This window comes from Barbatula barbatula, assembly GCF_947034865.1.
Source record: "Barbatula barbatula genome assembly, chromosome: 19".
Classification (NCBI taxonomy): Eukaryota; Metazoa; Chordata; class Actinopteri; order Cypriniformes; family Nemacheilidae; genus Barbatula; species Barbatula barbatula.
The window spans coordinates 15,440,757-15,462,716 of NC_136782.1; the positions used below are offsets into that span (position 1 = coordinate 15,440,757).

Consider the following 21,960-nt stretch of genomic DNA (forward strand, 5'->3'; position numbering starts at 1 on the left):
GTACCTTTAGTTTTTGTGCTTTATATTTAGACACTAGCAGGTCGAAATATATAGCATTGATCGGGTTAATATGAATTTGTAAAAAAATAATTTTTAATGATTAAAAGATGTAGAAAACACAAATCTAATCCGGTATAGAATATTTGACCATGATTTAAACAATAAAATGTCAATTTGTTTTCTTATAATATTTATAAATGACCTGATTCGCTGTTCATAAATTTGTCAGTTTTCCCTATTTACTGAGAATCATTTCAGATCAGTATGTGTCGATGACAAATAGTGTCTAAAAAACAAAGTTTTAGAAAGAATGATTAAAGCCAGTTGGGTCGCAAACCAGAAACATTTTCCTGTAAGAAGATCATTAAGGCTGCACCCTATTTCAACTTTTACAAAAGAGCCTCTCTCCGCTTTCCTTAGCTGTCCCGTAAGATGTAATGTTTTAATTTTGTAAATGGATGGACTGGCACGGGACCGCTCATCCATTTACAGATATCTTTTAGGGTTGTTTTAGGAGATACCGATGTCCTAACTGGATGGCGTAAAGGGACTCTTAAGGCACCAAGAAAACCTCAACGTGTTTGTAGAATCCTGTGTTTTTTCACTGTACCGTGACATTTTTGGTTGCCGTATTTTTTAGATTCACTTGCTGTAGCGCGCATGAGAGAATAGGCTCAGAAACTGTCTTAGAATGGCATGTTACATAAACATGATCTGCCAGCTGTGTTTGAAGATTCAACTCCATCCTCTGAGACAATAGGACAAATAACTGATTTGGTGTTGTGGCCCACCACGATCAGTCACATCCCACAATGCACTACTCCCACCGGCTTTCAGATTGAGCACACAGATTTCAATATGGTTACCCCGTAGTTTGTTTGTTGCACCTATATTCGTAGCTCTAGGTCAGGTGATCATTTATTCTCCACCCCATCTCTGTCATCAATCATCGATTGGGCGATTGATTATCCATTCATCCCATGTTGATTTCCGTTCGATCGGTTCGAAACGGCGGGGGCGCTGCTTCGTTTTCTTTTTAAAAGCACTGCGTCAAAGAAAAAAGTCTCACGCAGAATGGCGGGGTTGTGGGAGGGCGGTGTGAAAGGCGGCCCCACATTGGATAATTTGCTTGCCTGTCTCGTCTGCCATGGAGGATGGGACCTTCGATGAATATGGATGAGATGAATGGGGAACAGGAACAAAAAGCGATGCGAAAAGGAAAGATCCAACCTACTCTTCCAGCCTTCACGCTTATTAGAACAAAGCATGCCACACGCTGTGAATTGCTCACGCAGCGGAAATCGCGAATTGAATCCTAGTACATGATCGGAAGCCATTTTGGTCAGGCGGCTGCTTGGACAGCCGAGCGGAGAAAGTGGTCCTTTCATCACCTCACTAAAATTAGATGCTTGTGTGTTATGCCTAAGCACAAATGCTCTCTAAACCAATGATGAGTCCCAAATCTAATACAGTATAAGTCTGATGTGAGTGACGGATACAAAAGCAAATGAAGAAGTCTTTTTCCTCACACACGCTCTTATCCAGCTTAAGGGGTGCTATATTTGCCTTTATTGCTTTTTTGGCTATAGTCTGGTTTGTTAGCCCATAACCCCCCCAACAAAAGCTCTCAGGATCTGAAGCTTCAATCCTCATGCTGATGTTGCTTTTTCTGGACCAAAGCTCTCTTGAGAGCCTCTAGCAACCAATGATTTTGTTTACTCCTACTGGTTTATTTTAAGTAATACCCATTTGGGCTTTTGTATTAATTACTCTGACTTCTCAGTGAATTTAGTACACATACATGCATACTCATATAAGCCAGACGAAATTGAACAGCGTTAACGGTCCTGGAGGAAAAATACAAGCGTACCAACGTGTTCTTGTTTTGTTCCCTCTATAGCTCGTTGGGAGTGGTAGGTTGGGCCCGTTTCCCTCAAAGGCACCGTTACGGATAAACATGCAGCTTAATCCACTCATTTTCTCAGCCAGGGCATTGTGTTGACAAGTGACAGGAAAAAGGTTGATCCAAACTTGGGCTGTAGATACGTTGTGCTTCTCGACCATTTTTTCAATGTGTGACAGTGCAAGACATGAAAGTGTATAAAGTAAGTTCACACTGTTTACCCAGTATCTTTATCCATGACGTCAAAGGAAGCTGGTCAGCATTTACAAATATGTTCTTGATTAGAGCAGGAAGTTTAAAGGTAGACTCTGTAATTGTTCTGTTGCAGAAGTGAGCTGTGCTTTCACATTGTTTTGTTTATATTTCTGACTTTTCCACAAAAATTAATTTTGTCATTCACATTCTTTTAGAGAGATGCAACCAAGCGGCCATCCATGATCCACCATTTTCATCAGATTTTGTCGGATTTCACGGTAATTTGTTTAATTCTCTGCCAAATCACATACAGATCTTGTTATCTGCAAACAAGAGTTTACCGTTAACTCTGAGTTTTCTTTCCTCCTTTCGTTATTCTTTTTTTTTTGGAAGTTGTTTTCATACTTCTCTCGTACCATACAATGTTTTAGAAGTGTTCTGCCCGTAGTTAACTTTGACCTAATTTTTAATGTTATGAAGATGCGATGCTTGAAAAAATGTGTCATGTTTTAAATGTGTTAAACAAATTAGTGTATGCAACACTGTCATTTACAAAAAAGACTTGTATCGGCCCCTCATCCAATTTATGTCCAGTTTATGTTAGATGCCTTTGAAGAGAGAATAGTTATGCATGCATGATACACATTATTTATGAAGTAGCACCATATTAATCAAGGTTAAATTTAGACTCATCCATATCAAAAGGAGGACAGTCTTAGCGCGGAGAGAAATCTGGGTCATTGCGCATGGATCTGTAGTACTCAACAGACCCGGTTTAATACTGGCTGTTCATAATGTGTGAAAACAATGACAAAATTGAGCATTCGAGAGAAAATCAGGACTTGTCATTTAGAGGTGTGACTGAGTCCTTAATTTATGACACAATAATTTCGGTCTAATTTCTTGTGTATGAACGGTTTAACCTTGCGGTGTTGAGTTTAGCCTGAGATCTTCTTCATTACGCTTCCAGATCCATTGCCTACTATTGTAATGAGATTAGCAGAAAAAGATTGGCTTGTTAAAACGCCGTTAAACTTATACTAAAGCTCAATGTTAACCTGCAGTTAATCCGCAGTATTAATATTCAGATACTTAGTCAGTATTAGAACTGGGGGAGACATTTCCCACCTCATAAAGAAACTTATGTCACCCCTTAACACACCAAATCACTTTTTGTGAAATTATGAAAATCATTATTTAAATTGTAAATTGTACCTAGCTGCATAAAACGACGACCAACTGTTCAGACTGAACAAACTCGCAGCAGTATGTAATTATTCTACCATGAAAAGGGCCTACCTGCATTTTAAGAATCCAGTACAATTGGTTGAACATGTCAATACTGGATTAATATTCATGAGTCAAACCAATAACCTTCCTACACCCTTTTATCACTAACCCTCTCATTGACTTCCTGTTCGAAATGATGCGCTCTGTGATGGCCATCTTGTTAACAGTACACTGACACTATTCTTAACTTGGCTCACATGTAACGATAGACGTGTCATTACTTTGTCAGTGATACAGTTAAGCCGGGCCTTCAACCAAATCATGCCATACATCCTCACTGTCATTGCCGTTGTTGGCCCGGTGTTGTTTTTTCAGCTGCTCGCTATAATTAATATTCCACAGTCCACGCAGCCTCGCCTTCATTTCACTGTATCTCTTTTTACAGTACCATTGGCATTAGACTGCAGACGCATGTAGCTTAGCTTAGCCTGACAAGATAAACTGCTCCTCCAGAATAACAGTCTAATCTAAAGCGCCCATCTTCTGGGAGCCGACACAGATTAATTGCGGTGGAATATTAAGCACGTACCCAAGCGGCCCAGGCAGAGGGATACAATGTCATGTTAAAGTCGTGGTGCAGGGGCCATCAGCACTGTGCTTCTGGTGACCTGGATATGAAGCAGACAGGTTGAGCACGACTAAAGATAAAGCACTGTACTGCCCCGCCGCTGATCCACTTTCTGCAAAACCTTCATTGACCTTCCTCAATAGGGAGGTTAAATCAGGATGTCTTGTACTATATCACTATATTATATACAGCATATAATATCAGCTGATTGTGAAATCTTATTTAAATTAGAATAGACAACTAAATAGTTACATTAAAATTGAGTCTTATTTATTCTTAAAATTCGGCACAATGATTGATGTGTTTAACAAAACGCACTCTCATTCTTGACCTTTATTGCTTATGTAACTAACAATTTTCTCTCTCACTAACCTGCTTTACCGTTTTGTTTTGCCCTTGACTGCTTTATTTAACTCCTCTTTTTGTGATTCAGTGTTCTTTTTAATATTCAACCAACCTTTTTTGCTATGGTGGTTTTGCAGTTCTTCGCTGCTGTTATTTCTTACCAGTTTTGCTCTATAGAATTTGTATTTATAGCTATTGATTGACACTTACTTGATATTTGCATTTTCTTATGCTTTTAGCATATCTACCACGTTATTGTTATTCTACAGTCTGTATAGGAAGACTAACATCATTTAACCTCCTGGACATTTATTTTATAATGCAGTGTTTGCCTTCATTGCCCCAACAAGAGAACTATAGGAGGTTGGACACACCTATAAACTTTATTACTTTATTCCAGAATGATAATAATATCCTGAAAACTGAAAAAATGTCACAAATGTAAGCAAAATATGTTGTGACTAAAACATGCGTTTTATATTCTCCAAGCCTGGATGCAAAATATGCAGTTTTTCAGGAAATGGAAGAAACATTAGACATATGCAAAAACCCATTGAAAATGGGTGTCTAGTAATGGTTTATAAAAATAATAAAATATGAAGATACAATGTTACAGAAGGACAGCAACGATATGCAAGATGACAGGTGACTGAATTTTTGAGTGGATGCCATTTACATTTTTATCTACAATGTCTTCTTTTTCTATCTCCAGAGGAGGGTGAATATTTCTTAAAGGTGCTGATTCCGAGCTACGCCGCAGGCTCCATTATTGGCAAGGGTGGTCAGACCATTGTCCAGCTACAGAAAGAAACAGGGGCCACCATCAAGCTGTCCAAATCCAAAGACTTCTACCCAGGTAAGTCTCTTACTTCCAGATAGCCTTAAAGAGAACCTACCGAAAACTCTTTTTGTTTACTGCAAAGCTCCATCATGCGCAGCTTGTGAGGTCGCAGTTAAAAAGCACACAATTAATAGCACATGTAGTAACTGTGTAGCATGATTAATCTGTGCATTTGATCCTCAGTAATACATATCAAGGGTACCCCTCTATACAGAAATATAGAAAGGGTACCCCTTTTTTCGGTCATTGGGATGTGTTCCTAATGGGAATCAAATGGGAAGCTGTCACCTTCGGGCATGTGGCCTTACCATATGGCCTTTATCAGAGCTCAGGTTGCACAGCGTGGCAGATCAAGTGAGGAAAAGCGAGCCGAAACACTTGCAAGCAAGCATGTTGCTCAAAGAGTGAGGCGTTGAAATGTCAAAGTCACGATTCACAGGCAATGCATGAACTGATTGACACTTATAATTGTCTGCAAATGGATGAACGTATGTATAGAGATGATTATATTAATATAATTCTGAGTGGATGCTGAAAAAATGCTTGAAATCAATCTTTCAGTAACGTTTATACAGGATGAAGCTGAGAGATCATTTTTGTGTGCCGTGTTGGAATTCTTTAAATGTTTTTAGGAACAGGGTGAGAAACGAGAAAGGGTGAGGGCCTTATGGGCTCTTACTTAGAAGGGCTTTGTGTGATTTGCTCATCCTCCCATGGCTGGCACGTCCAACAGGGCACCTCTGTCGCTTTCCGCTTGGGACAGAGCGTAGAGCGATGGGCAACCACAGATGCCAAATGCAAGATAACTCCCACCCACCCCTTTCATTAGTTTTGGCCACCTTGTGTGCTCCAATGTCTAGAGCAGGGGCTTGAGAAAGCTACTGCATTACGGATAAGGAGAAACCGTGAGAGAGAGAAAGGATTTTGGGGAAGGCAGTAGTTGCCGTTGGTTTAGTAGGTTGTATGGCTGCTTAATGGGGGGTTCTTCCTCTCCAGTCAAGGGGGCATCTGTATGGAAATTAGCTTGAGCTTTTCCTCGGGTGCAAGTGAAAAGATCCACCTGCTGTGCTTCTCTCACAATGAGGAAGGGGGGAACTTTTGGGTGTCTGGTATATCTAAACATATAAACAGTTTTAGGGGTCAATATCACATATCCAAACAGACCGTCTCTGATTAATATGAGATAAAAAGCCATGCTGGCTTTTAATTCTGGACAAAGCAGAACTGCCCAGAGACAGTGTAGCATCCATTATTTCAACAGACAGGATTTATTAGTTGTCTTTTCTCTAAAAATAGCTCCTCCGGCATTTATTGGGAAGCAGACATATTTTACAATGACCTTGAATCTGTAAACTACACTGCTCCATCTTAAAGGCACCACCACAAGGAGTCAGATTCAGTGTCTGTTAAGTGTGGAATGTAAAAATAAGAAATCGAAATCGGCTGAAGAAGAAACTGGTTGAATACAAAGACCTAATTTCTATGTTTAATCTTCACAAATTTGTTCTGAATGGTGATAAATCTCCTTTCGTCAAAATATTTGTGTGAATGTATAATTTAAAAGACAAATTATTCCTGATATTATTAAAAGTTAAATGAATGTTTTAATTTATTTTAACCCTCATGCTATCCAAGAAATATGTCTTCCTTTAGTTAAACACAAACAAATAATTTTACATAAATATGTCATATACATTTGTCATGTACATCTGGAATGGCATGAGGGTGAGGATAATTTGGTGAACTATTCCTTCAATTTTGCAGCAACTGACTAATTTATAGAAGTGCAAAACACGAAAAATATCTGCCAAAGAGTCTCTTAATGATGAAAATTTCCTTTAACTTCACACATTTAATCCAGAAAGTCATTTGCAAGAAACAACAGCACCAAAGATAATTTAAATACATGAAGCTTGCTGGCTTTTCTTGCAGCATTTAGGAGTTAGAGAGTTTATTTCCAGTCTTCCTCTCAGGTTCCTTGTACATTCTGACATTTCCCTGTTCAAACCACTGATCCTCATCCAGCCTCCTTGTTTCAGAGAACAGTATGTAGCAGAATATTAAAGCGTTCACCTAATCCTGCACCATGATTGCAGTTTTCAGTGTTTAATACCCAGAGAGCGAACCCTCCCCCCAAACACATTATCAACATTACTGATTCCTCTGCTGTGTAATCTGCTTATGGCTTAAGCTTTCTGGCCCAAAGATGAAAAGTCACAATATTACAATATTATTGTATAGGTAATGGAAAAGAAAAAATATATAATTGTGTGTTGTTCTGTCAAATTCACAAATGTTTTTGTGGTTATTTTATAGAGACACTTTTTTGGAGTTAACCTAACAAAACATGATGCTGTTACTGTGTTTTTGGACATGGCACCATGCTAATGTTTATTTGTAGAGATTAAAAAAATAGGATCTTGAAAATATTGCAGTAGTTTACCTATTACAGGTCATTTGAACCTATTACCTATAAATGTGGGTATTCTAATAAATGTTACAAAAAATATTTCAGGTAAATATTTGAGGGACAAGAGGAATGTCTGTAAAAAGATGCAAAATTTACAGTAGAAAATACAATTATGTTAAATTGAGCTAAGAATAAAATTGTGTACAATGTATATAACATGAAAAGTGAGTTTAAGATTTCACAGTAGTGCAGTATTGAATAATAACTTTAAATAACACAAAAAACCCAGAAAGACATATGGTATATCGCATCTGGAAAAAAATTTAATATCAATATAGAAATTAATTGTGGCATTTGAACCATGTGAATACCATGTTACATCTGATACAATCACTGTACCATGGTACCATCCAGGTACTTTTTTGTGAGAATTCTTAAAGGAACAGTTCACCCAAAAATGAAGATTCTGTCAATCTGTTCATTTACTCAGGTTGTTCTGAATCTGTTTAAATGTCTTAATTCTAAGGAATGTATATTCTTATAACCAAACAGTCACCATTGACTACGTCATTCTCAGTTGTGGCTAATGCTCGGTGCCACCCAGTGCCTGAGTCTCACACAACCATTTCATACATAAGAACCTCGCTTTCCACAGCGTCTCTGACCCGAGACTCATCATAGACAGACGATATAGAGAGAATCACTCAGTGAGGGTGATGATGGGACAGTGATGTTGAAAATGAAGATGCTAGAGTACATTCGTGATATAATAAAGAAGTTGCACACTTTGTGTGCTTCCATTTATGCGTGACTAAACCTTTCTCATCATCAAAACCTTTATAACGTAGCATCATACTCTTATCTGAGCTGGCATCTTTCTTTCTCTCGGTCTCCTATTAACTCCCCCTTGTTCCTTTTGCCTCTCGGGTATTGTACATTTGCTGCTGTAATGCGTGGCTTTTTTCGTCAGCTGTAATGAAAAGCCTCAGAGGGACCACCCATTAATAGAACACACCAAATTTATTCCAGAGATCAATTTTGGACCATGGGAGTGGTGCCTAGTCCTCTACACCCCCAGTCCCCGTTGTGTGACCACCATCTCAAATGCATCTCTACAAGGCTTCAGTATAAACAGTATTGATCAGCCGTGCCACTGCATAGGGAGCTCGGTTGTTTAATCGAACACTGGATAAAATGCTCCACGAATGCAGAGGCAGCATAAATGAGACTGAAAATAGCCGACAGGCTCTTGCACTCCTTGTGTCTCTTTCCCTAAGACAAGAACTGACATATTTCTTATCACACACAATACATTCGGAATGGTTTTAAAAGTTTCTCATGGAAACTTTGAAATCAGTTTGGCTGATGTCAGCCTTTAGAACTGTAGCCAGATATGAGAATATTCTCTACCCATAAACTGTTTTGTAGATGTGAGAGCCTTTAATCCAGCATTCCTGTAGGGTCCTAGCAGCCGGGTTCTGTCTGTCATCTATCAGACTTTGCATCATTAGATCAGGCACCAAGTGGGCAAGAGTTTATAGGCAAAAGGCTTAGAACTTCAATAACCATGCCACGCTTGACTGATGGGGGCATAGAGGATTCAGATAAGGAGGGTCTTGGTTTGAGAGCTTAAAATATCCCATTTGAGTTGTGTGTGTTTATATCTGTCTGAGGATTTAAGATACGTATGACAATGCAGTTATGGCTGTTCACGTCCTTAGAGGTTGAAAAGACCAGTTCAGACCAGGATTTCCATGGTGATCCAAAACACAACATACTGGTCCAAAACATTGGGACAATAACATTAAGGTAATGGAAGAAAGTTAACAGGAGGAGGGCATGGGGGGTGATTAAATGTCCAGTTGTTTGAATGGCCAATGATGGTTCTGAACTGTGTTGGACAATGAGAAGTGGTGGGCCACTCTTAATGACAATAGAAGCTTTTGACATTGTTGATGGCACAGCTCAAGAGTGGGGGGAGGTGCAGACAGACTGGTCTCCCATCTGCCCGAGGAGGTGTTGGTGTGTGTGTTTGTGCGTGGAAGAAGACAAAAACAAGAGTGGAAGAAAATGGTGAACAGTGAAAGTAAGCTCACCATGCGAATCCAAATTCAGTCTGACTTTCTTCTGCCGACCACACAAAAGAATGTTTTGAAGAAGTTTTCTTTTAACCAAACAACATTGGCCCCATGGCTTCCAATTAATGGACACAAAACCACTGAGACATTGCTTGTCTCAATCTCATCTTTGTGTTCCACGAAAGTAAGAGTCATATAGACTTTCGTCGGACACACAAGCCTGGTCGAAGTTAACTTCCGGTCTGTGTTTGGTGATCAGTCTGGCTAGTAGCTAAAAATATAACCATGTATGCTTTATTTAATTTTTATTCATATGAATATTTTATTGTATTATAAATGGATTAAATAAACAAATGGTTCCATTTTATATTATATACATTTTATTAAATAAACAATTAGTTGAATGGGTTGTGTTACTTTGTCGCATATACGTTTAGCCAAGTAATGTTTCTACTGGTAACTCAAAATAATACTGTCTAGACATACTTTTAATAATGACAGAATTATTTATAGTGAACTGTCCCTTTAACTGCTTTCATTGAATTGAAGATATTTGGGATTGTTTTGGCCCTCAATAAGTTGTAAATGTACATTTATCACAGTTGTGGATCACCTGCTCATTCTTTATTATTATTTTCAAATAATTGTACTTTTGCCAGTAAAAATCCAAAACAAGTAATTAAGCATCATTAAAGTAGCCTTCCTTTGTCTAAAATTTGCCTTATTTCAGCCAACCTGTCGAGTTCCCTTTTATGCTGGGCTCTTATTTGATGCTTTCTTTTTATTATTCGGTCCAAAAGCTATCCAAATCACTTGGTTTTGTTTTATATTGAAATAAAATATAATGTTTCTAACATTTCACTCAAGTGACCCTAAACTCAAGTGACCACTAAACATATAACATCACAATATATTATCAGGATTCATACACTCTTCACGCTTTATAAACATCATCAACAACTTTTGACTTGATCTCTAATGCTTATGCTATAAATGTAGAATTCTAGTGCTTTTCGAATGATGTTGTCCATGATGCAGAGAGAGATTGGTGATATGTTACATAAGTGAGCCTGCCTCTGTGCTTTTGTCTGTCTGTCAGTGGGGTAGAGATGATGAATGTGTCAGTGGGAGACAGCTATTCTCATCTCTCACTGCGCTCACTGTCATCTGCTGCACATCTTATGATGAGCTCATCAATAAACCCCTCCCCCTCCACGCTGTTCAGACTAAGCTCAGCAATTCAGCGCTTGACAGATTTTATTAATTTGTACGGATGTTTACGTAGTTATGGCAGTAGGAGCTTGTGCTAAGCATCTGCTAAATGATTCATGTGTTTCAATTCAGAAAAGCGATTTTGTATCAGCACAGATTTGCTATCAATCTTGCATGTTTGTTTTGTAAATTTCATCTAACCTTTATATTTTTGGGGAGTGAAAGGGTCTTTGATTTGCTAACCTTGTCTGTAGTGTGTGGTGCGACTTCGGCGTCCTATTTCTGTACTTCTCAGTAGTCACAAGGTGAGCAGGATCTGTCCCACAAAGGTGGCATCTCTCCTGGGGTTTGGCGCAAAGCTCAGTGGGGTGACGCACCCCTCCCCTTATCTCACAGACACGCCTTCCTCCCTACAGTTTCTCACTCCCCCCTTTGAGACAAAGCATGCTTTGTTAGTCCTCTACACTCAGTTGCCCCAGAGATGGGAATTAAAGTGACAGCTCCGGAGGCAAGAGGTTTCCCTCCACCACCATCATTAAAGAGTGTCTCTCGTTTGCCGCAGATCCAACAGACAGGTAGATGGGCGACAAAGATGTCTCTCGCCTCGTCGTTGATGTCTGCCTCTGGGTGAGACAGATGCTTGGTCTGAGAGGTAGCGTTAGCTGCAGTGAGGATGTATACTCTTGCAGTCAGGTCACGTAGAGGAGCAACAGCCAATCAGAAAGCAGCAGCTATGCCTCCATTTTGAAGTTCCCGCGGCGGGGAAAAAGCAGCAGATGTCATGGTCCTCTTTCTGAGCAAAAAGAGAAATATATATGTATATATACAGCATATATATATAGTTTATATATATATGCGTGTGTGTAAATTAAGGTGATTAAAGACATTTATAAATCAATAAATATAATCACATTTATTATAAAATAAAAAGTTTGATAAAAGTAGATCATTTAGCAAGAAATGTAATATTAAATATATTGTTAAATCCATCCATCCATCCATTTTCTTCCGCTTATCCGGGACCGGGTCGCGGGGGCAGCAGTCTAAGCAGAGATGCCCAGACATCCCTCACCCTAGACACTTCCTCCAGCTCTTCCGGGGGGACACCGAGGCGTTCCCAGGCCAGCCGGGAGACATAGTCCCACCAGCGTGTCCTAGGTCTTCCCCGGGGTCTCCTCCCGGTCGGACGGGCCCGGAACACCTTCCGAGGAAGGCGTCCAGTAGGCATCCGTAACAGATGCCCAAGCCACCTCAGCTGACCCCTCTCGATGTGGAGGAGCAGCGGCTCTACTCCGAGCTCCTCGCGGGTGACCGAGCTTCTCACCCTATCTCTAAGGGATCGCCCAGCCACCCTGCGGAGGAAGCTCATTTCAGCCGCCTGTATCCGGGATCTTGTCCTTTCGGTCATGACCCAAAGCTCATGACCATAGGTGAGAGTAGGAACGTAGATTGACCGGTAAATTGAGAGCTTCGCCTTGCGGCTCAGCTCTTTCTTCACCACGACGGACCGGTACATCGACCGCATTACTGCAGAAGCTGCACCGATCCGTCTGTCAATCTCCCGTTCCCTCCTCCCCTCACTCGTGAACAAGACCCCGAGATACTTAAATTCCTCCACTTGAGGAAGGAACTCTCCACCAACCTGAAGTGGGCAAGCCACCCTTTTCCGACTGAGGACCATGGCCTCGGATTTGGAGGTACTGATTTTCATTCCAGCCGCTTCACACTCTGCTGTAAACCGTCCCAGTGCATGCTGAAGGTCCTGGTTTGAAGGGGCCAACACGACGACATCATCCGCAAATAGCAGAGACGAGATCGTGTGGTCCCCAAACCTGACACCCTCCGGCCCCTGGCTGCGCCTAGAAATTCTGTCCATAAAAATTACGAACAGAACCGGTGACAAAGGGCAGCCCTGCCGGAGTCCGACATGCACTGGGAACAGGTCCGACTTACTGCCGGCAATGCGAACCAAGCTCCTGCTTCGGTCGTACAGGGACCTGACAGCCCTTAGCAAAGGACCACAGACCCCATACTCCCGAAGCACCCTCCACAGGATGCCGCGAGGGACACAGTCGAATGCTTTCTCCAAATCCACAAAACACATGTGGATTGGTTGAGCAAACTCCCATGCACCCTCCAGCACCCTGTAGAGGGTGTAGAGCTGGTCCAGTGTTCCACGGCCTGGACGAAAACCACACTGTTCCTCCTGAATCCGAGGTTCTACTATCGGCCGTATTCTCCTCTCCAGTACCCTGGCATAGACTTTCCCGGGAAGGCTGAGAAGTGTGATCCCCCTGTAGTTGGAACACACCCTCCGGTCCCCCTTCTTAAAAAGAGGGACCACCACCCCGGTCTGCCATCCCAGAGGCACTGTCCCCGACCGCCACGCGATGCTGCAGAGGCGTGTCAGCCAAGACAGCCCCACAACATCCAGAGACTTGAGGTACTCAGGGCGAATCTCATCCACCCCCGGTGCCCTGCCACTGAGGAGTTTCTTGACTACCTCAGTGACTTCGGCTTGGGTGATGGACGAGTCCACCTCTGAGCCCTCAGCCTCTGCTTCCTCAATGGAGGACGTGACGGTGGGATTGAGGAGATCCTCGAAGTACTCCTTCCACCGACCGACGACATCCCCAGTTGAGGTCAACAGCCTCCCACCTCCACTGTAAACAGCGTTGGTAGGGCACTGTTTCCCTCTCCTGAGGCGCCGGACGGTTTGCCAGAATCTCTTCGAGGCCAGTCGATAGTCCTTCTCCATGGCCTCACCAAACTCCTCCCAGGCCCGAGTTTTTGCCTCCACAACCACCCGGGCAGCAGTCCGCTTGGCCTGCCGGTACCTGTCAGCTGCCTCAGGAGTCCCACAAGCCAACCAGGCCCGATAAGACTCCTTCTTCAGCTTGACGGTTTCCCTTACTTCCGGTGTCCACCACCGGGTTCGGGGATTCCCGCCTCGACAGGCACCGGAGACCTTACGGCCACAGCTCCGAGTGGCCGCTTCGACAATGGAGGCGGAAAACATGGTCCACTCGGACTCAATGTCTCCAGCCTCCCTCGGGATCTGGTTGAAGCTCTGCCGGAGGTGGGAGTTAAAGATCTCTCTGACAGGAGACTCCGCCAGGCGTTCCCAGCAGACCCTTACAGTACGTTTGGGTCTGCCGAGTCTGTCCAGCTTCCTCTCCTGCCATCGGATCCAACTCACCACCAGGTGGTGATCAGTTGACAGCTCCGCCCCTCTCTTAACCCGAGTGTCCAAAACATATGGTCGCAGGTCAGATGAAACGACCACAAAGTCGATCATCGACCTGCGGCCTAGGGTGTCCTGGTGCCACGTGCACTGATGGACACCCTTATGCTTGAACATGGTGTTCGTTATAGACAAACTGTGACTAGCACAGAAGTCCAATAACTGAACACCGCTCGGGTTCAGATCAGGGGGGCCGTTCCTCCCAATCACGCCCCTCCAGGTGTCACTGTCGTTGCCGACATGGGCGTTGAAGTCCCCCAGTAGGACGACCGAGTCCCCAGTCGGAGCACTTTCCAGCACCCCTCCCAGAGACTCCAAGAAGGTCGGGTACTCTGCACTGCCGTTCGGCCCGTAGGCACAAACAACAGTGAGAGACCTAACCCCGACCCGTAGGCGCAGGGAAACGACCCTCTCGTTCACCGGGGTAAACTCCAACACATGGCGGGAGAGCTGGGGGGCTATAAGCAGACCCACACCAGCCCGCCGCCTCTCACCATGGGCAACTCCAGAGTGATGAAGTGTCCATCCTCTCTCGAGGAGTGTGGTTCCAGAGCCCAAGCCATGCGTAGAGGTGATCCCGACTATCTCTAGTCGGAACCTCTCAACCTCCCGCACCATCTCAGGCTCCTTCCCCGCCAGCGAGGTGACATTCCACGTCCCTAGAGCTAGCTTCCGTGTCCAGGGATCGGGCTGTCGAGGCACTCTCCTCCGACTGCCGCCCGATCCACAATGCACCGACCCCCTATGGTCCCTCCCGCACGTGGTGAGCCCACGGGAAGGCGGCCCCACGTCGCTCCTTCGGGCTGAGCCCGGCCGGACCCCGTGGGGAAAGGCCCGGCCACCAGGCGCTCGCATACGAGCACCGACCCCGGGCCTGGCTCCAGGGTGGTGCCCCGGTTGCGCCATACCGGGCGACGTCACGGTCCTTGTTTTTGTAAACATCATATGGGGTTTTTGAACCACTCTTAGTCTGACCCGTCGCCTAGGACCTGTTTGCCTTGGGAGACCCTACCAGGGGCATATAGCCCCCGACAACATAGCTCCTAGGGTCACTCGGGTACTCAAACCCCTCCACCACGTTAAGGTGGCGGTTCAAGGAAGGGATATTGTTAAATGAAATATTATATAAAATATTAGTATGTATGAATAAATAAAAATCATTGTAAATCATTATGAAAATAGAAGAATATAAAAATATATTTTTGATTGTTTAAATACTGAATAATTATGCAGCAATGAAGCCAAAACAATCTCAGGACACCAATGCTTTACTACTCACCAAAATGACACCTTGTTTGTCGGGTTACTTTGGTGATCCCTCTCATTGAATAATGAGGTTATAAGTGTAAAATTATTTAATGGCTGTGTATTGGGCCAATTTAGCATTTGCACTGAGACATTGGAGCTTAAATAAGAAAAGTCCCTTACATAAGATTGGACAATGGAGCGCTGCATTGTGTCGAAAGGGGGGCACCTTTCCTCTTAGACGGAAGGTGGAGAAAGATGACAAAGAAATAGTATTCAATGTTGGCGGTGGGTTTCTTTTTGGAGAGAATCCAGCCTCTTTGCAGAGGGGACAAAGCTCCCCCTCTGAGCTTCAACAGAGCCTCTAAAGGCACCGGGTTCCACAGCTGCCTCCAGCTCCACCCATTTGCCTCCCATAATCCCCACTGAATGACCCCCGAAACCCCTTTGCCTCTCGCACACTGGCCGGTACGCCACCCTGAGCCCACCAGACTCTCATGATTCATTTCTCTTTTTGTCTACAAAGCCGTCAGCTGTCGAAACGTTCCCTTCAACATGCCGGCTGTAGGCTGATATTAATTGCAACAGATCGTCCGCAGCTAATTATCTGTGACCCTTCTAGCCACGTAGGAGTAGCATGTGTTTAAGGGTTTACATGTGGGAATTTGCATGTACGAATATTCAAACGCGGGACGGTTATTTGTTACTTTCCGAGTAGATATATACCAAATTATGATAATGTTTGTTTGGTAATCTGTCTTTGGAATTGGACTCTGGTGATGGTGGAGCTTTGTGCTGTTACCATTAGAACAGTTGCTTTTCAAGTCAGGATAGGGGACCTCCAGAGCCAGTCATGTGACCATGGCCTTCTAGAATAATGTTGATTGAGTTCAGGGGGAGGGGTGTGGCCCATTGACCTTCACCAATTGTTTGTTTGGTACACGTTGCTCCTGAAGATACAGATTTACTGTACAACTGCATATTTATAAATCATATAATATCATTAGTGGCAAAAACTAATTTCCATCAAGCTGAGTTAAAGGGATAGTTCACTGAATCACAGTGTCGTGGAATATTGTGTGATATAATTGTATGTAAATATGATAATCATTTAGTACAGTGATATATATAAAAGTACAATTTTATTATCATTTGATTCCAAAACTGTACCATTCTGCTGTCACAATATCTTTCGTAAGAATTAAAAATGTGAACCATTGGAACAAAATTGTAGGAGTTTTAGTACTCAATTCTTTCGATCATTTGGAATTTTTAGATTGGAAATGGTCTCCCTTCTCAGTCACACGCAGATACAAAAGACATTGCTAATTGCTATTTTGCCGATTGCTAATTGCTATTTGCTTTTCAGCTTTCGGCATGTTCCCCAAAAGGTTTAGCTGTTACTCAATTTGGGCTTCACCGAAAAAAAGAGCAAGGAAATGTGTGTTGAACTGAATGAAACCTTATTCCTGTCTTAATTCCTGCCTTAATTTTGTTACTAACCCCTCAGTCTTCATGCCAAAGTGCAATGCAGAAGGGGAAGATAAGCGCGCAACACGTGCGCTGAAGACTTCACAATCAGTGCTTTCAACTTTCGGATCCACTGTTAGATCTCCCTCACCCACGCAGGGCAGGTGCAGTCAGAACGGGCAGCGTTTCAGAAGCTGCTTTGTGGTAAAATGTTAGCGCTTTACTCTGTCTGGCCAATGCCAAATTTTAGGAAGGAGGACAAAGCCAAGTCGATTGTGAAGACACCCACACCCCTGAAGCGCAGAGATCCTTCTCTGTTCCAAAGTTGATTCTTTTTTATTCCGTTTGGTAACTCCTTCAGCAGACCTGGATAAAAGCTACGGTTACGTATGCATTTTGGCTAATGGTGCTGAACTAGAAACGGTGCTGATTGCGACTTTTTAGACATGAGATGTTTACTTTAAGTGGCCGAATCTGGAAGAATCTTTTGTGTCTATATACCTCACAATTGCCATCACGATAGCCAAAGGGTGAGTGAGAGGACATGAGCAGAGCACAGTTCTAGAACAGCCAGATGTATATTACACACAAACGCCTGTGTCTGCAGACTTCGCACATCTGTGTGCACACGCAAAATCAGTTCCCTTGTGGGTATTTGTACACAGTGTATGTTCATTTCAAACACTCTGTATTTCTTTGACAGTCTGACAGTATGTTCTTCTGGTGTCGAGAGCCTTAAAAGGCATTGGGGTGTCTCATTTTCAGGTTGAGTTCTTCGGCCTCGCTTGGCTCCTCAACTCCATTGCCTCACTCAAATTCCAGCTGTACGAAATGGGGAACAGATTGCGTGCATGATGTAAAACGGCAGGCATTCTCTCGTTTCCATGGATAAGGTCATCTGTTCAGTAAACTCAATGCGGATTAATACACATTATGAAAACTAGAAAACCGAAAACAACAGCAGCCACATGGGACGAGCAATAAAAATGTGCAGTGCCCAAAAAAGAATCTTTTCCGGTGGTCCCCAAAAAGGGGGGGGGGGTGGGTGGGTTGGGGTTGAGTGAAAGGAGCGATAAGGAGTGGGCTGGAGATTGAGCTTGGCTCAGGGTTAGGAGAATCTGGAAGGTTGAGATAAAGTTTCAGAGCAAAAAGCTGGCCCTGGATCCCCGGGACTGGACACCTCAGCCAGCTCACAGCACATGACTCACCGGCCAGAGGATGAAGAGGAGGAGGCCGGGGCTGGAGACGACTCGTTGCAATTAGCAGTGCCTGGAAATGATGGAGCATTGGGGAAAGCGGGAGCAGGTTTGGATGGTCTTGAAGGGCGTTCGGGGCAGCTGTGCCAGCTGACACAATCTCCCTATATTTCAGAGGGGTAGTGTTTAGACATCTTTGACGGACAGCAGGCAAGCAAAGACAGGTGTGTTGGGCTCCGAGCACTTGTGTGGAACCAAATACCTCCTTAGGGAGATGCTTTCAACGAGTTGAGGACAGGGAGTATGTGAACGGGAAAAGCATTTAGATTGGAGAAAAATGTTTTAAGGTCTTAGGTTATGGTTTGTTATGCTATTATGCGTTATGCTTTTAAAGTCATTATGCTTTGCAGGTGCTCAACAATACTGTACTTAATATTCAATTTATGAATCTATGGTTATTTTCCCAGCGTGCATTGTTACAAAGCAGCTTAACAGAAAACATTTTAGAACATTAAATGTTTTTAAATCGAAATATTATAAACATTATGCAAAAATATCCCATCTAAAATAAACTTATGAAATAAAACATAGTTGCAAACTCAAAAAGGTTTCTTAAGCTAAGCTAATGATTTCCCCCAGGATCACAGATATCTACCAAGTGGTCTTAAGGTTTCACCCTTGTTAAGAGGCAGACTGAAAGTGCTGACGTAGGAGAAATCTTAACATAACCCCTCTTTCAATGTTCTCCTCTCTGCGTCTTTCTGTTGAATTATTAAAAAGGAAAGACAAAAGAAAATGTGAGGAGAGAAGGATCTTAATTGGGTTTACTGAACTACACACAGTGTCACCAACAGACGCATGGCACGTAGGTTATTCCCCCCATTCTCCAAAGCCTAATGTAGATGACCATCATTCACTGTTAGAATCATTTGTGCGAGCCTGGAATTCACACCAGCTCCGGTTACCACACAAGTCTATTGGTGATTGCAAACACACTATGAGGCGGTACACGAGTGTGTGTGTCATAGAGGTTCTGCCCCTTGTAACATGATGCAAGCATGTTTGAAAGAGAATTAATACACGATGAATTAAGAAGGTGCAAGTGAGGTTGTGAGGTGGTGTACACAATTCTGAACATAAGGGTACTGGGGCAAATGTAGACACGTGGGGCAGGCATTGGGTTGGGGTGCATTCTGTATGAAAGGTTGAAGTGTCTAAAAGCTCAGACTGAAATTGTAGTCAGTGCAACACTCAAAATCATTTCAGCAGTAAATTCATTGGCTGTAAAGCATGGCCGACTCTAACAAGGAGCAAACGCTAAAGCATCTATGGATTTTACACCTTCTCTCTGTTCCTCTGCAAGGCAAAGGCGGCTGGTATATTTAAACGACATCAGTCATAAATCACAGACTGTATGACTTCTAATAAAAATATCAAAAGGTAACACAACTCACTCATCGTAATGCAAACGGCAAGTGTGATGTGATGTGCTGGTTAGGCTACCGTGTTGTGGTTTCTGTCTGTGGATTTGGATTCACTTGAAGAGAGTTCTCCAGGAATATCACCACATTCTCGCTTGACTAACAGTAGGCCTATTGCACGCAGCAGATTTACGAGTGTAAATAACGGAATGGCTGGAAGTGATCTGGAGAGCTTAGGTTTAAGAAATGTGAATTTAGGATTACAGACTTTGAAAGTACTATCAAATGTCCCGTTTTGGCTCTGAGGTCCTGTTTCTTTCTTCTGTCTCTTGAGATTTGCAAATGCAGTTCCCTCTTCTGAAATCTGCACAGCACACCCTGTTGAGTTGGCCTCGGCTGCCTCATGAGTCATTTCCTCATCAAATTCAGTCACAAGCCCATGGACCCTGTCTTTGGTTTAAGATCTATTTATAATGCTCTAAAATGCATACAGAAAATTTATGCAAAATTGATTAATTAATTCTTTCGCAGTTTTCAGACATTTTGCTGAACTTCCTTTGATTTATTTGGAAGAGCATCACATGTATTTAGACAGCTGCAAGGGAGAGTAAATTACGATAAAACTTGACATTTTTGTGAACTACCCCCTTAAGCCAAACCGGAGAAAGTGTTTCTGCAAACACAGATCCCAAGAGCCTTTGAAACAGTGTTATGCACCTGGCAGGCAAGTTAAAAGCCCCTCCTACCTCTTATTCTTCATCTTTCTGAAGAGTTTAGTTTCTCTCTGAGTAATGTCAAACCCTCTTCTCAGTGGGTTGGATATACAGAATAAAGAATCTCTTTTCTCACTCCCTCTCTCGTTCACTCTCACTGCCTGTATGTGTCTCTCGCTCTCTTTTTGTCCCTCTGTGAGGTCTTCGAGGGGTGCACAGGAAGGTCTTGAGAGGGTGAGAGAGAACATGAGGGAAAAGATGAGGACGGCTTCCCAGTCCAGGCATCCCTTCAACTGTTTGCACGCCATGGGCCCCGTAACCATGGCAGTGTCACTATGGATGTGGGGGGATGAGGGCGGCTTAGGTCGAACTGAGGAAAAGGGGTGGTCAAACCCAGCACTTCTCAATAGGAGTGACATCACTGAAGAGGAATTCACTCTTTCTTCCAGATCCTTTTGTTATTCATTGGAGACTCTTCTATTCCTTTACACTCCTTTTTTCAAAAGCTTGTAGTACTGTGAGAGCAAAGCTGAGATTGTTGCCCTCTTTAAAAAAGTGAAATTACTCAAATGCTTATATGGCATCTCCCCTATATAGGCTGCTTACATGGGTTACTTCAGGTTTGGATCTGGAATATTCATCCACACTAAATCACTGTTTCTTATTAACGTTATTTAGCATTATCATTAAACTTATCAGTCACTTAAAAAAATAAATACTTGAGGGTGTCCCCCAGATAACACTTGGTTGGGAATCACTATAAAATACGGTTTCGGACTTCTGTAGAAACGGTGTCCAAATTTCTTTCCCTATCGACCCCCTTCCACTTCACTGTTCGTCATTACATAAGCACACGCAACACCCCGCAGTTGCCTTTCTGTTTTAAAATAAAAACACATGACATCATCTGCAGCTGCCCCACAATATTTTCAGTGTCCGTCAGTTGCTGTGGTGATGTCTTATGTCATGTGCCTAAACTGGCCCCCTCCCAAACGTTCATGTATACACAACATAATGAAGCGCACGTACACCAATAGGTGTCCCCTGCTTTCATTTCCCCGTCCCCCAGTCCACACTTCATTGCCATGTCAAAAGAACAACCCGTGCGCTCCTGTGGGACTCATCCATGTGGAGACGGCAATCAAAAGTCCTTTGATGGGTGGACAGGAAAATACGAGTCACCGTGGAAGGGAGATGGCTGTTTTTTTATTCCACCCCCAACTCATTCTTCCCCTCTCTCTCTCTTTTGGTCTCTCGTCCTTTTTTCTCTTTCTCTCAACACTAAAGCCAGGAAACATCTGTAACCTCGTGTACGGGCAGGGTCTGTTCATTTTAGTGAATTTTGGGGCTTTTAGACTCTGTGGATAGAGGCAGGCTGAAACTGACAAACTGGTCGGATTGGACGCAGTGTAGAATAAATGCTTTGCGGAAGCATGTTTTGATTTTTAAGAGATTCTCCATGTATCCCAGCATGACACGTTGGTTTCTTTTGTTATGCGGCGTGCAGCTGTTTTATTCGTTATTGAGTTTGCTGTGGTCATTTCTATTGGTCAAGAGTCCTGTCAATCAATCAATCAATCCATCTCTCCGCTTTGGTCTTGTGGGACTTGTGATCAACATTTGGATCTACATGACACAGCAGTTTCCCCCCACAGTACAAGCCCCGAGCATCTGGTTTAGGAAACATGTTTATGTATCATGCATGCTTATTTTGTAGCTTTGATTCAAAGTGTTCTGACCTCTATCTAAATGAGTAGTAGGATAATTACATTGCCACACTCGAAAAAAAAACACTTAACTTCCCACACGGTTTTAATGAGTCAAGATTG

General features: G+C 43.0%; 1 protein-coding gene across 1 annotated transcript in view; it reads left to right on the forward strand.

The window, feature by feature from the left end:
• The window catches only part of nova2 (NOVA alternative splicing regulator 2), a 38,191-nt gene that overhangs the window by 2,176 nt on the left and 14,055 nt on the right, over positions 1 to 21,960 (forward strand). Inside the window, exon 2 of the mRNA XM_079481717.1 lies at positions 5,014 to 5,157. Within this exon, the coding sequence (XP_079337843.1) occupies positions 5,014 to 5,157 (144 nt within the window). The remainder of the gene's footprint in view (positions 1 to 5,013; positions 5,158 to 21,960) is intronic.